The sequence below is a fragment of the Thunnus thynnus genome, chromosome 16, assembly GCF_963924715.1.
Source record: "Thunnus thynnus chromosome 16, fThuThy2.1, whole genome shotgun sequence".
NCBI classification, from domain to species: domain Eukaryota; kingdom Metazoa; phylum Chordata; class Actinopteri; order Scombriformes; family Scombridae; genus Thunnus; species Thunnus thynnus.
The window spans coordinates 22,093,670-22,109,877 of NC_089532.1; the positions used below are offsets into that span (position 1 = coordinate 22,093,670).

General features: G+C 37.5%; 1 protein-coding gene across 1 annotated transcript; it reads right to left on the reverse strand.

Annotated features, from left to right (window-relative positions):
• Positions 1-727: 727 nt before the first annotated feature.
• Positions 728-10,742, reverse strand: gnmt (glycine N-methyltransferase). The gene is made up of 6 exons (XM_067613805.1): positions 10,364-10,742; positions 7,494-7,621; positions 7,224-7,337; positions 6,743-6,885; positions 5,400-5,521; positions 728-2,993 (listed from the first exon to the last, which is right to left on the reverse strand). Exons 1-6 carry the CDS (start codon positions 10,570-10,572, stop codon positions 2,822-2,824), a joined length of 888 nt encoding a protein of 295 aa, XP_067469906.1. The 5' UTR covers positions 10,573-10,742; the 3' UTR covers positions 728-2,821.
• Between the last annotated feature and the right edge of the window lie 5,466 nt (positions 10,743-16,208).

Sequence of the window (16,208 nt, forward strand, 5' to 3'; positions counted from 1 at the left end):
TTAGTGGCTCTGTCAGGCTGTACTTGGGCACAATGAGCTAAATGCTAGCATTAATACGCTAACATGTTCACAATGACAATGGTAACATGACGATGTTTAGTAGGTATAGTGTCAGGCAGGTATATTTATCATGTTCACCATCTTAGTTTAGTGTGTTAGCATGCTAACATTTTCCAATTTGCACTCAAACTTTTGCAGATATTTTGGTCACAAACCAAAGTATTAGAGAAATTTGAAAGTCTGATGATGGTACTAGATAAAGTCAGGGGTTCACCAAAGTTATTACAATTCATGCTAAAGGCACTATTTGTACCAAATCAAAAAGTCAATTCACTCAAAACCACAAATGTCAATCTCATGGTGGCACTAGAGGAAAATTCAGAAGACCAACGTCATTGGGATTTATCATCTGGGAACCATGAATGTTGGTATGAAATGATGTGCCAATCCATATGTTGAGATATTTAACTAGATAAGTGAAAAATGTGGTGGTTATGTTAAAGAGGAAAAGTCAGGGACCGCCAAAGTCATTAGGGTTCATCCACTGGAAACCTTCAATGTCAGCATCAAATTTTTTAACAATCTATTAAATAGTTGTTGAGATATTCAGTCTGAAGCAAAGTGGTGGACTGACTGACAGACAGACTCACATTACTATCCCCACAGCCATGCCAATAGTGTGGCTACTAAAAACATGACATACAAAATGAAAACATGACAATTAGGCTACTTATTTGAAATTCTTTTTATTTCATGCAAAATAATCCCAATAATTATATAAGCAATAAACTTTAAAACATTTTTTACACTTTTTCAAAGAATTGGCAACATAATAAGACTGTTCTGACATAGTTTGACCTTTACATAAATTCCAAAGCCACAGCCTTTCTTACCACATTCCAACTGTTGATCTCATATTAATCACATACTACAGCATACCGTACATTTTGTTCTACAAGAGGCACTGGCACAACATTTGAATGCACCATGCGGCCCTGTTGGCAAACAGCAGGGGCAGGGATAACATTTATTTTAATTTGGTATCAAAGCAAAATGTATTTGGACCTGGATAATACAGCAACATAAATTATTCTCACATCATGTTTCCCTCGTTATTTGGGTAAATTCAATTATTTGAGAGACTGCACAGTACATTTGTGCAGCACAATTAAATAAAACAAATTGAAAATTGAGGAAAGAAAATAATACTTTCCAAAAATCTTTGGTGGAAAAGAAGAGTGTTGGGCAACTGTTTGTATTTTTAACCAAAATGATTCTGCTAGTAATTCTGACTGTAGTTTTTACTGTCACATTCAACGGATACACTCACTCTGCTGTCCAGTTTTAGATTCACAAGTGGAAATGAACAAATAATGTGAAGGCTGTTCTTGGCTCAAATAAAGTCAACTTTATTGTACCACACTGTAAGAGAAAACAAAGTGAAACAAAACCTAAATTGCTTAAGATCTGGAGCTGGTAGGCATTTGGTGAGATGCTAAAGGGCACTCAAGGGTGGAGAATTCCCAATCCTTTCTATGATTAAACTCTGTGACATCTTCACAGACTGACTGGCAGGTTAGCACTTCCTGTTCTACCTTGTATTGACATTCCAAGCAGGTTAAACTAAAACTAACTAGCCTAGTTGGTGTTTCACAAGCCTTACTAGCTGTTTTTTGGTCTTAAAACTTGGACTTGGACTTAAAAATTATGTTAATAATTGTGCAAGATTACAGTTAAGGAAATTACACTTAACCGCAGGGCTGCTCTCATAAAAGTGAGTCCAATACAATTAAATATTGTAACTGTCATCATGCTGTACCTGTCAAAGATTTGTCTGAAGGTTAAGAAGGGAAGGAAGCCAAAATGAGATCATCTCTTTTTTCTTTTCCAGTTCAACAATACATGAAAAAAGAAAGGCTACCATAATCAAAGACACAGATGGTTTATCTGTGTGTTTTAAGACCCTTGTGGTAAACGTACAAAATAGAACTGTCTATGAACATATCTTTATACATAACTGGTGATGGACAAGTATTCCCTTGTGAGGAATATCACTGATGTGCAGCACCATTTTGAAACATGTTCATTTTGGATGTTAAGGCTCAGAGAGGGAAGAAGCAGGGTGGACAGAAACAAATATAACACAAAAGCAGCACATTGGGAAGATACTAGACACGGGCATAACAGTGGTCCAATACAGTCTGAGTGAGTATATTTTTAAGAAATGAGGAGCACTCAATACATGTTATTTTGTAACCTAGGTTCATCCTATTTAGACTATTGATCTATGTGAGAGTTCAAAGAACTGGCTGTTTTTTAACTCCAATCATGTTATCAGAACATAGAGATTAAAATCATCCAGTTATTCCTAGTAAAGCCGAAGAGGCCTGGTAGTTCAAACATTTCAGCATACATGTTTTTTTTCTATAAAATGAGAGAAAATGAAAATTTTAGGGAGTTCTAAAGCCAAATGGTATGAATAACAATTTTTCAGGCCATAAAAAACACTAACAATATGTTTTCTATAAAGGCCAGTCTTATGTTCTTAATTACAGCCATCCTTGTGTGTGCTCATGTATTAGCATGGGACACTCCAGTCAACAATCTATCAGGGACACATGGATGATTTTAGTGTCTATGTGCTCTTCACTTAACCAGTCCTCTCATCATTCATCAAAACTTCAGTTTTGCAAGAAATATAAGATGAAATATTTTGAAAAACATATTCAAATTTAATTGTGCCCAAATCTGGAGGATTGTAGGATTGTTGGGCAGAGGGCCATGTGTGTTTGTATGAGTAGGATGTTGATGAGTAGGGCTCTTAGGCTTTCTTCTTACAGACATGGATGAAGTAGCACGGGGCTTGGGACTGACCGGGGATGTACGTCTGGAAATCTCCGTAGACGCTGTGCTCCGCTTTGCCGTAGAAGGCCTCTTTCAGCAAAGCTTTGAAGCTATCCAGACGGTGAGGGTAATAGGACAGACGGAATTTACTGCAGAACACAAAGTGAGCAAACGCACGTTAGGATTCCTCTCTCCACTCGATAAAGGCACTTATTGTTGTGTCTAACATGTCTGGGGAAGGAGTCCATTGACCTTGACTGTAAGGGATTTCAGTAAACAACATCACAGAGAGTCTTCACAGTGAAGAAATATCCCAGACTGTGAGACGAATATCATCAAATGTCACAAGACAAACACTGGAGACCACTTTTAAGGTAACATTTTAGGGATGTGGTTAGGCTAACACATCATTGTCATTATTATATTATGACAAACGACAGGAATATGACTTAGTCACTGTTTATGATTGAGAGTCAGTCATTTCATAATCAGAAAGAAAAGTTGACACTGCTCTAAATATTTATCATGCAAAATGTGACATTCACTATAAAGACATTATATGTCACAAATACTGTATGTTATAGTATGCTTCATAATCAAACACTAACTGTGTCTGACATGATACTCTCATGCAATACGATGTTGACTGACAGATGCTGTTACAAGACAGTTATTACTGTGTTGTGAATCTGGCTCCTGATCTTCAGTACAAAGGTAGTTTGGAAACTTCATATTTGTCTTTCTGTACCTAAAATCCCTGTAAAGCAATAATCACTGAAATCCAGCAGTGTAATGTTAATTTTCTGCCAAACATGTTATTGTAGCTCTTGAACAAGTTAATGTAGGCAAACAGTAAGTAGTAAGGTTGGGGAATATAACAATATATACTGTGAAACAGCATCAACCATATATTAACATATTGTAAATACTATGGTAGCTATACCTTAAAGGATAATGCTGGCAATATTCTGCATTTTTCCTATTGTCGACAAATCCCAAGAAAAGACTCAAACCAACAACAAATTTATCCCACTAACAAGTAACATCTGTGTAACCAAAGCCTGATATAACTTATATCTTAGTGCCACCGACCTCCATTGTTATCCAAAAACTATTACAAACATATCCTTGAGCCACACTGCTGCACTGGGTGTATTTTTGAGTCAATCCCACATACTACATACATACACTATCCTGCTGCTGCAAAAAAGAGCCATAGTGCACCAAACGTGTTAATTTGTGGCTGAAAATAGTCCCCAAAAATGCAGTAGTTACTCCTGCTTGAGTAATGTTTGCTAAAATCTACAGAGCTCAGATGTTTTGGGGACATTATTGTGTAATAACATTTATTAACAACGATTTTTTAAAAACTATATATTAATGTCCATTTTTTGAAAAAAATTACACATTCAGGAGGAATGAATGATGGTGAGAGCCACTGGCAGAGTTGGGATGTTTTGAGAGATGGACAAACGTATTGTTGACTTTGGTCTTTTTGTGAGATTTGTTGACAATAAGAAAATATAGAATAATGACAGCCTTATCCTTTAACATTTGTCAAGTATTTTTGTGGATGTATGTGGTCTTTTTGGGCAATCAGTGAGCATGCTCATATTGGATTATCATATTCTTTTTGCATCATTGTGATGACGTACTTTGATACCTCAGGTATCTAATTTGCCTGATTAGCCAAAAACAGACACTTGGGACTTTATTCAATAACTATTTTTCTATTGATCTTTAGGAAAAAATATTACATCACCATATGGATGGATATCGTGATATAAAATTACATATGACGTCATAGAGAATTATATCATTATTGCCAAGCCCTGGAAAGTAGCAGTTACTACTATTTACTCCTTAATATGAATTATTTCTTGCCAACTCTCTGTGAGGGGGAGGAACACTGGTATTTATATTTATTTAATCATAACATTTTATGTTTTGAGACCATGCTTGGAGTTAGGAGACCAAATCTTACTTGATGTTACTTAAAGTTGCAATAAACAATATTTAGCCTTATTAGTTGTCAGAAAACAACTATTTGCTACGTAGAGATATCACAGAGTAACGGCATCCTTACCAGTGAATTAAGTCACATTCCCTCTGTGTTTGTTGTTATCTGAGCTTCTCTGTTCTTTGTTTTGGTAGCCATGCATGCATGTTAGTGCATGTGAACATGCATGTTAGTGCATGTGAGTCCCTCCTTGTCCTTGTCCACATCCATTTCCAAGATGGCGGCCACATCACAAACTTTCTCAAATTACAGCTAAACAGTACACTAAAATATCTTTCTGAAAGCATTTGAGGCATGAAATAGGCAATGCACTAACATAATCTTGATCCATATTTGATCAGCACTGCCTAGTTTGACAGTTTGATCTGAGTTTTGTGAGTTGTCGGCTTTCTTTTTTCCCCCAACTCTATTGAGTAAACGATGCACAGGTTGGTTTTGGTCTGAGATGTTGGTGCTATAATGTGACATCTAGTGGATGAATGTTGTGTATTGCAACTTTAAATATGGTTGTCAGACCTTTGGGCTCAACACCTACCTGACTTCAGGAAGATTCTGGAGGGCAGCCTGGGGCACATGGATGGTGTAGTCCAGTGTAATCATATGGGGTTTACTGTTGACCCACAGCACTGAGGTGGAGATGTCCTGAGTTAAATCGCTCTGCAACACAAAACACACACACACATGTAGCATGTTAGTGAGTATTACACAGCAAAGATTACTCCCCACAAACTTTCATCTCCTGTTCAGTAATTCCAAGAGTGAGCTGAGCTGAAGCCTGATCAGAAGCTAGTGAACAAAACCAGGAAGTTGCTCTTGCTGTTATGGAGTTGGACCATGAGAGCAGACTCTGGGATTATGGAGGTATCTGAAGTGGATTTTGCTCTTGCACGCGACTGTTGACTTAGTATTTACATTTAGGCCTTCCAGCTGGATAGTTCCTACGTTGGCTGGATTAAAGAATAAGGAACTTGTTTGGAGGAAAATAGAGTAAATCAAATATGGCTCATCGCAGTTGGCACCTGCTGTTATGTCTTTTTCTATTTCATATATATGAGCTTTTGCCAAAAGGCTAGAAAGTAAATGTCAGGACTGCTTGTTTATCTAAACTTCAGATGCCTGAACCCAAAGTTTTGCTGTTACAGAAACATGTTGGTAAAGAGAAGGAAAATGTCTAAGTGATTACTTGTTGGTGTTTTCTTCTTGGTGCCAATAAATGTGTATTTTACCTGCAACATAAATGCTACACATCATTAAGGCTGCATATGTGCACACTTACATGTACTCCAAATAACCTGTTTTCTCAGTACTCCTGACATTATCTGTTTTTCTCACCATTTTCCAAGACAGTCTTAAAACCAGACAATTTCATGCACAACTCCTTCTGTTTCGCCTGTGCCTCTTTCACTGAAGATCTTGCAATATCCGGCAGGCTCTGAATAGAGATTTAGGTCTTAAACTCAGCTGCTGCTAGGAATAGTGTAAGTAAACCATTCATAAAGAGCCGTGTCTTTCCAACTCCTCTTCACAAAGTAATGAAGAGCCAGATAGTGCAGAAGCCTGTTTTAGATTAAAAACAGGTTTTTATGTGCCTCTCAGGCTGATATTTTTGTTCTTATTTGACGTCTTTGATTTGTTTCTTACAAAACTGCGATGTGTTTCACTTTTCAGAAGCCAAGATATACAAAGCAACAGCATAGGGTTAAGACTCTGATCGTGGGAAAAAAAGTTACATTTACAAAAGTTACCCAGTTATTACACATACGGTTGATAAATTAGAAATTTGTATACAGAAAATGAGGTTGAATGGGTAACAAAGTGATCCTCTACATGTCAAACCGTATATTCTGTAACCGTTTTCAACTCCATTAATTTCAGTACCTTGTAGTAAATATTTTTGCCTTGTGGCGCCAGCCCCGTCTCTAGGATGTAGTCATAGTTGCGGTGGTCAATGATGAGGATCCCCCCTGGTCTCACCATACTGGCAATGTTCTGAAGGGCCAATTTTTGGTCACTCTGGTCCCCTACGAGCAATACAACATCGCTAACATCATCAAATGTTCTGCAGTCACTTAACATTGAATGAATGAGTGGTGGTGGAGACTTAATTTTGTGTGTTTGGAGCCTGAAAATACAGCAGTAATCAATTCATAGATGGATGTTTGTTTTGAGATGGTCTTGAATGAATCCCTGATGTGTTTGGTTGTGATGTGAGATTTGAACATTAATTTTTAAATTTGTCACATCTAGGCGTCAGCAAAATTTAAATCATGGACTATTTAAGTCTGTAATCAAGAAAAAAAATTAAAAGGTGAGTAAAAGGTAATTCTTAGAGAACGGTTCAAACACTTTAATTATATACCTTTAAAGTCTGGTAAGTGAGCGAATGAGTTGCCAAGGCAGATAACAGCATCAAAGCCATCGCCTGGTTTCTGAATGTCTTCTTGTAACATCAGCCAGTTGGCCTCTTCAATCACTACGAATGAGAAGGAAAGACAAAAATTTCAGGAAGATGTCACCTGAGGAACACTGCAGAAATGTGATATGATAATACAGGCTTTAAATACTGCACTAAAAACAATGTGTTTCCAACCATGACACTTCAATCTGAGCAAAATGAAAAATGTCATACCCCACTGGTCAAAAGCTGGTTCTTTTCTTCTCTCCCATCTCGACTTCAGTGCATACTTGAGCATTTTGTCGCTGGCATCCACACTCACCACGTTAAAGCCCTCCTCGAGCAACATAATGGAGTCAACTCTATAAAATAAAAACCATATGCTCTGTAAATACAAGTCCTGCATAAGATCAGCCAACCTAAAAAGCTCAGCTTACAACACACTAGGAATCATCTTTAAAATGCGTACTGCTGCAAAGTGAGACGAAATGTTTAACTATGGTGAGTTAAGCTAATTTTGATTTTATTAGCTCTGTTTGTCTTGTGCGCTTCCTTGTGACTGCAGCTGATTCCTGCTTTGTTGAAATGACCTAATAGGATTAATTCCTACATTCACAGTACAGATTATTTCTGCATCTGAAGTTAAACTTCATTGCATATTTTAATCGAACAAGAATACATTCACAGCCAGCATGTTTAACAAAGACCGTTTGCGCCTTCACTCTGGTTTGTATTAGCTGGTGACAATATTCAAATATGACACTAAATAAACATTCCTATCATCTACCTTTAATCATCTTCCACCTGAGCAGTAGTGCAGTTTGTTAGGAGTGAAAGTGTCATCATACTAAAGACAGGAAGCAACACCTTAATGTTTCACAGCTATAAAAGAGATGGCTGATATTTGATAGCCAGTAGCTCCTCATGTTTACAAAGACAAAAAGGCTAAAACACAGTCTGGACTGAGGATGGTGATTTCTTTTGGGACTCTCTTTGCACTTAAGTCTCTTGTGCTTTCTAAAACCACAAAAATAAGCAAAAGCGACAGACAAGAGCTACAGTAGGGATAAATTCAGTGGACAATGACCTGAAAAAAGGTAACACACAACAATCATTAACAGCAACTGAGTAACTGAGAAAAGATAAAAAACAGCAGCAAATACAAAAAAAAAAAAAAAGCAACAGTGTGTCTACAGTAAGATTACACAAATCAACAGTAAGAATATAGAGTGCAACTACATAATTATTGCAAAAGCTTATTTGGAATTACACAGTGTAAATCTCAATGCAAAATAAAATATTCCTCTGCAAATTCTAATTATGTTCTAAACTGCAAAGCGCAATCTGTAGGTTCACGCAGAAGTTGCCACTAAATCTGGTGACAGAACAACTGGAAAAATTGGCATCACAGGCACAGTGATGCCAAAAATAGTGGGGCCCTTTGTAACCTCATTCCACTATGAGCATGTTTACATCGCCCCAGATGGCCCTGCTACTGAGACACACTACTTCTATGGAATGGGGTCAAAGTCGGTGAACCACACAACCACATCCACCCAGACATTGCTCTGCGAGATATGAAGCTTTACAATGTTTACTTTTGACATGCAAATGATAGCAGTGTTGACCTGGAGGGGAAGGAGTTATGATAAACATTAGCCAGTTAATATTTATCAGCCAAATAGAAGAGACTGTAATGACAATTTTTTAGGTAAGATGCTTTTTATGTCACTTGGCTAGCCTATTCAATGACTGATAAATTGATTTTAAGATAATAAAATTAAATGCACTATTAAATGATACTGATAATATTGCATCTCCTTCATAATTCCTCCTGAGTTGAGGTGAACTGAGGGCTCAGCTGCCTGACAGGTTAAAATATGTTGTCTTCTTGTCTAAGTTCAGCCAATGGCCTTGCTGCTGTCCCAGAGCACAGATACATTATCAGTACAGGTAAACAGACTGCAGTGAACCAGTCAAAACTCACTGGAGCCACCTATCACCGGCTCATCAACCACTGAACTCTGTATCTACTTTTCCACACAAGTCACTTACAGTGACTAGCTTCCAGTTTTATAGATATATAGATATCAGTCTACATTCAGTAGCCTGCTGTGGATCAAAATTTGTCAAAAGTGTGGGTAACTGGTGTAAATGTACACTGAGCTGCACTGCGACTTACAAACTTGTATCTTTTTGTTTAGGCAATTATGAGCATTTGTAGTTATGACATGAAATCACTTTTAGTCAACAAGTCACAATTCATAGTCCCAACCTCAGACTGCTGCTAGAGGCAGGAACTGGTAGAGTGGCTGCTGCAACTCTGCACTTTCATTCATTACTCTCTGGCCTAATCCGGATTTTGTCCGGAGTTAAAACGGTCACTGGGTTGAAATTCCAGGAAAGTCAAAGTAACCTGATTAACTATTAAGATATCCAACTTGTTCATTACAGTAAAAATTGGCATTTTTAATACTTTTCCAAAATAGATTATCTGGACCAGTACAGACCTGAATAAAATGAACTAATTCATGCAAGTTTTAAATCCCCTGCAAGCTGCTTCTATTTGTCTACAGCTCTCTATCAAGCACAAAGGAGAAGAAAACAGCAATGACACACACTACATACGTGGCAATATGAACATATTGCAAATTGAGTCTCTGCTATGGAGCTCCTGTAGCCTATTTTCAGAGTGGTCACACCCATTCACAAACCTGAAGGGTAACTATGGGAGCACATGTCACACCACTCCTTCAGTGAAACGGCTTACCATGTGCACGATTAAGTGCAGTCTTCAGTTCAGCATTAATACACAAATCTGCACGTATCTCTTCATTGCAACTATTCAATAGCTGTCCTATCATAATAACCACATTTGCCATAAACCAAAATATGCAATAGTAGCATTTTTGTTTAAAATAATGCATATTTGATGTATAGGACTAAAGCCGAATAAGAGATTGGATTGTACTTATATACGGCATTTATAAAAGTGGTCACCAGGTGTGCTATGTTTGCTGATATACAAGGGTAAATCTTAAATAGGCGCAATTTTTCATAGAGTTTGGTGACACTTGCACAACCTCTGCGGAGCCTGACATTACCCTGTTCCGCAGGCTACATCCAGCACTCTCCGCACCCCATGCTCTTTCAGCAAAGACACCACCCAGCTCTTGTACTCCTGCGTCCTACTCTGCGTGTCTCCGATGTACAGCTGCCAGACTTTCGCTGCTTTGCCGTCGGCATACTGGTCAGGAAGACCCTCGGCGGCCACACCGAGGGAGCGGGTCCTAAACACGCTGTCGACCGACATGCTGCTGCTTGTATCTGCCAGAGTATTCAGCTGACTTTGAATGTGTATGAAACCGGTCTACTTATATAACAGGGATTCTCTCCACATGCTAGCCAAAAAATATCGGTTGTTATTATTTATATGAGCAGCGCAAGAGGAACAAACTTTAACCCAATGACACTCGGCTAGACACTGACGCCTACTTTTTGATAGGATGGAGAAGGGAGTGAGGGAGGGAGACGGCCCTGCTTCCGTATTTACGTCTCGACGTTGACATTAACGGAATATTTTCACCCTACGCATTGCCTTACAGGAACATTTTCACGCTGTACTGCATTGTTCAGTTGCCACAACAAGGACCGTTAATCAGATACTTGAGGCAATATATAATTCTGGTTTGGGTCAGGGAAATGTTTGAGGTTATATGACCACCAGTACTGCTGAAACAAGAGGATTTCAGCGTAAGAGGAAGGTGTTGCCTGTGAGGCTATGCTCAGGAAAAAAAATACCTGTAGTGCATCTGCTAACTGAAATGCCCCAACATATTTCATCATGTGTCATTTCATCATACAGCTAGGACACGTTTGACAAAATGATAATTATTACTACAAGGATAGCCAAAATAAGGGTTTATTTGCAATTTTACACAGTAACAACAATAATAATAAGTGTTAACTGTACTGCACAACGCTTATCAAGGTGAGGAGAATAGGTTACATACATATGAATCAAGCAGATGAAATAATGACAAATGATAAAATAAAAAAAACAATTGAACATTTAACACACATGAAAAATGCATCACATAAAAAATTCAACAAAGCCAAAAGAAAAATCTCTCAGAGGTTGTTTGCCAGTCAAATGCAGTTTTTTTTTTCATTCCCTGCACCCTCCCAAAAAGTGAACTCCTCCTGTTGTGATTGGCCGATTAAGTTCACAAAGGAACATACAAATGTACTGGAAGAGGTGAGGTTTTGTCAGCCACAACCGGTGCCATCCAGGTTAGGGTTGTAGCACCCAGTCTTATCAAAGACAGGCCTACTTTACAATATGTTCTGTCTTAGTCACACATACACACACACACAAAGGACAGGGTCACATCACAGTCCACAACTACCACTAGTAGTGGCTGTACAGACAATAACTGGTCTAATCAAAAGAAACGGATGCAATTTTCCACCTCCACCCTCTCAGACTAATTAATGAGTGGTATGTGTATGCACAAATGTGTGCTTAAGCAGATTCATAGAGGGAATGGTTAAATACTTATATTTTAATTAATTCAATTATAATGTTCCAAATTAGTAATAAATATGAAATATTGTAATATCATTGCAGATCAGATGATGCAGTGCAATTTGAGTACTGGTTTTGGCATGAAATTGGCCCAGAATCACCTGACCTCAATGCATTTCACTTGCTCAAGACTCAACTGAAGGCAAAAAACCACCAAAACAAACTAGTACAGTAAAGTAAGTAAAGACAGTAGTAGTACAGGCCTGACACATCATCATCAAGGAAGGTATGGAGTCTCAGCTGCTAACTGAAATGTTTTGCAACATTAAATATGATTTTATTTTAGTTTAGGTTAATTTGCTCAATATATTTTGGTCTCCAAAAACCGTGGGACCACATATATACACTGTGAAAGCATTCAAATTAAAGGATAGATTCACAATTTTTAAAGTCTGTGCTAAAACAATTGTCAGGTGTCCCAATGAACTTTGACACATTTTTCATGCAGTGATCATTCCTCCTGTTTATACTGACTATTAAGAGATCCCCTCATAATGCTCTTTTAATGTAAGTAATGGGGGACAAAAACTACAGTCCTCCATCTGTGCAAAAATGTATTTAAAAGTTTACCTGAAGCTAATATGAAGCTTCAGCCATCCAAATGAGTCAAATCAAGTCAGTATCTTTCAAAGTTACAGTCTTTTTAGTGCCAAATTCCCTCTTTGAACAGGAAAACATTGACTGTTGATTGACATTGACTGCTGTTTTAATACAGCCTTAAAAATTTGTGAACCTATCCTTTAAAGCTAAGTCTCTCACTGAAACATTTTGAGTCATGCTGGAATTCCTTTTTCACAACAGTCTTATCGGGTGTGTTTGTTTTGGTGTGTTTGTTTTGAGAGATGGAAACACTCATATAACTGAACTAGATAAAGGCAGCACTCAGTGATGTTCAAAGTTTCCTCCTCAGCTTGGGTTTACAAGCTGGATTTTCTGGGTCACCTCACAGTTGAATTGGTTGATCTTTTAACTTGTGTAAGATCATGTTAAGCCCTGTTAGTTCCCAGTTGCCACAAGGTCGCATATTAACTCAAGACTTTCAGTACTTCCAGTTTTGGGATCTTTAGGGAGTGGCTGCTCTGCTGTATGTTACTTTGATTAAGTGTTATTTCGTTATTGGTGGTTTCTTAGGCGCTCTCACTAAAATATTTCTCTATAGTAACATCTAGTGGCATCTGTAGGAAACTACAACAAAATTTACATAGAAATAATGCTTGACTACTGTGCCTAATGATTTTGTCTATTGCCCTCTGCTGGCAGACTTCAGGCTAAATTCAAGAAACCTAGAACTGTTTCATGCCAGGTTGTCAGACTACATGTCAGGGTGATGGTCATGACTATCCTCTGACCTTGTGGAGCCTCAGGTAGAAACAAGAAGTCTGTGCTGTTTATTCAACAGATAGTACATTTTTTAAAATTAAGGCAGATGGTTAAATATGCAGAAGACTGAGCACAACAGTCTCATTTGAACAAGTTATTATCAATAATACTGAAGCTGAAACTGAAACTGACCCACAGTGCTGGCTGGTACCACTCGCCAGTGAAAGTAGCAACCATTTACTGCATGTAAATATATACAATTAGCAACAGGATAATGCAATCCATTTATCGTAGTATCAAAGAGCAATTAAAAGGTAAATTCATTACAACCTTTGGACTACTCTCACTTTTTTGTGACTCTAGTTATGGAAAAGAGGAATCACATTTTAAAAATATCATGTATCTTATTGTACATTTTTTGTTTTGGGGGTTTTTTTTTGTTGTTTTTTAAAAGTTTTTTACAGAAAACCACTGTATTAATTTTATTTTAAAAAAGTAATTTTGGAAAGAAAGTTGGTGAAATAAAAAATTTAAAGCAAAAATTGAAACTAGATTGTAACATTTGTGAGTGGGAGGAGGTGTGGGGGCTTGGAGGTTGTATATGTGTGTTTGTATGTTATTTTATCTTTTATAATTTTTGCTATTATTATTATTGTTGTTGTTGTTGTTGTTGTTTGTTTTTCTTTTTGTTTTCATGTCACTATGGTCCCTCGCATTTTGAAAAATAAAGTTATATAAAAAATATTGTAACATTTAACAACATATAAATGATGCAACAGGCCTTTTCACAGCAGACTTTATTACTTGTTATTGTGTGAAAAGCACAGGTGTTATCTTATCAATTTATGGTTATTATCAAAAATGGCTGTTCAAAAGACCTATTTGCCTTTGGAAATGTATTGTTTGGTAAAACGCCTGTTGTACTGTAATGCTGTACTGGAATGAGCAATAAATTCTCATCAAATGATTATCTACAACATGATTCACTAAGAAGAATTATGCACATCACTTGTAGGTGCTTCAATGCAGGAGATGATTTCAAGATAAAGACGTGTGTCGTTAGCTGGGTTTTTCCACCTTCCTTTGCAGTTTGTTCAAAAACACAGTAGATGGCACTCTAAGAGAAGATTACAGTATACAGCATGGACCATTATACATGAATAAATCAATGCATACTTTAATTTCATGTCACACCACCAAAATTACAACAAGCATATGCTCAAATATGAGTGTCTATATAACGAAGGAGACAGCATTGGAATGTATCAGTACATTTACATTACTTACATACAATTCTCAGATAAGTAACTTTTCAAGAAAACTGGCACTTTTACCATAGGATTTTCATTTTGTGAGACTACTTTTTCCTTGACTTCTGCACATTTATCTGTCAGTCTTACCTGAGAATTGCTTTGCAGAATAACATTTTATTAACAAAATGTTATGCTAAGCTTGTAAAATGAGAATGGCTGACAGTTTACATGTTATTGCTTACATTTGCATACCGTTACTGATTTAAATTTTGATTCAATTTCTATTTTTATTGATATAGTTTCCTTTCTCTTTGCAAAAAACTACTCTAAATATGCTGAATCATTTGAAACATTGCCAAATTAACACATTTCTGTCAAATTTAAATAGTTTCATGTTACATCATAAATCATATATTTACAAGCTTAGCATACATTTGGCTTGTAAAAGCTCACTTAGTCCAAGTAACCACAGTAACTGCCGCCAACTGATAAATGTAACAGAGTACAAAGTTCACAAGTCTCACAGACTGTAAATATATACAACCAGTGGAATCGATGCTAGTAGTGTTTTAGACTGGATTTAACAGTCAGTGTTGTCAACAGCAGCAGACTTTTGATTGGAACTTCTCTCTCTGTGCTTCTGACGTTTAACAACATACAACCTTACCACACATATTAACACCACTATAGCCACAGCAATAAAAATCCATATCCAAATAAAACTACCAGCAGATGCAGAGGAGGCCTTCTGAGTATTATTTTTAGCAGTTGGCTGCACAAAACCTGTGACAATCTGAGGGGTGTCGACAAGATGTTGACTGCCCCCCGATTTGACGCATTTGACTTTATCTTTAAGTATGTATCCTTCCCGGCAGGAGCAGAAAAAACCTCCAAAAGTGTTATTACACTCTTGATAACATTCCTGCATCGAACATTCATCAATGTCCTCACAATAATCTTCATTTTTTATATAGCCTTCTGGACAGGAGCATACATCACGCGACTCACATGATAAAGGGCAAATCTCCTCTGCACAGTGTATTTTGCACTGCCTCGGGTCCGTACTATCTGGGATATATCCTTTGAAACAAGAGCATATATAACCTCCTTTGACAACTTTGCATTGATGCTCACAAGGACCATCTGAACAGCCATTAGAACTCTGGAAAACATTTGGATCTGATAATTCTTGTACCTGGCATGCGTCTTTGTGGTTTGTTTTGCACAGAAACCCATCAGTTTTGTCTGAGCACAGCCTCTCGGTCCACTTTTGATCATTTGAAAGTGACACACAGTGTGGAGAACAGACTTTAACATTGTCTTTCCAGGTGCTGAAGGATGGAATAAAGTTCCTGTGCACACCAACAGAGGTCCAGTCATAGCCTCTCAGTGGAGCTGAAAGGTTGCTGCAGGCGTCAGCTGGTAAACGCAGTCCAATCCAGAAGTTCCCATACAATTCTTGATTCAAAATGTCAAGAAGGCTCTCATCCGTCTCAGCCTGAAATGTCATTAATTCTCCATTCCTGTTACGACATGTTTCTTCAGCTGTTTCAAAATCCACTCTGTCCTGGTTAACAGTTATGCAGTCAGCCCCAGCACATATAGGCCTACAAGTGCCAGTCTGCTTCATGCAAACTCCTGTCTTAATAAAAAATAGGAAAAAAAATGACATAAAAATAGTCAAAGACATTACCTTCATAGGTACAAACACAGTCAGTTTCAAACAGGCCATGTTGTCATGCAGTAGATGATGTCAAAATGGTGGCTGGCTCATGGAGAATTTAGAGC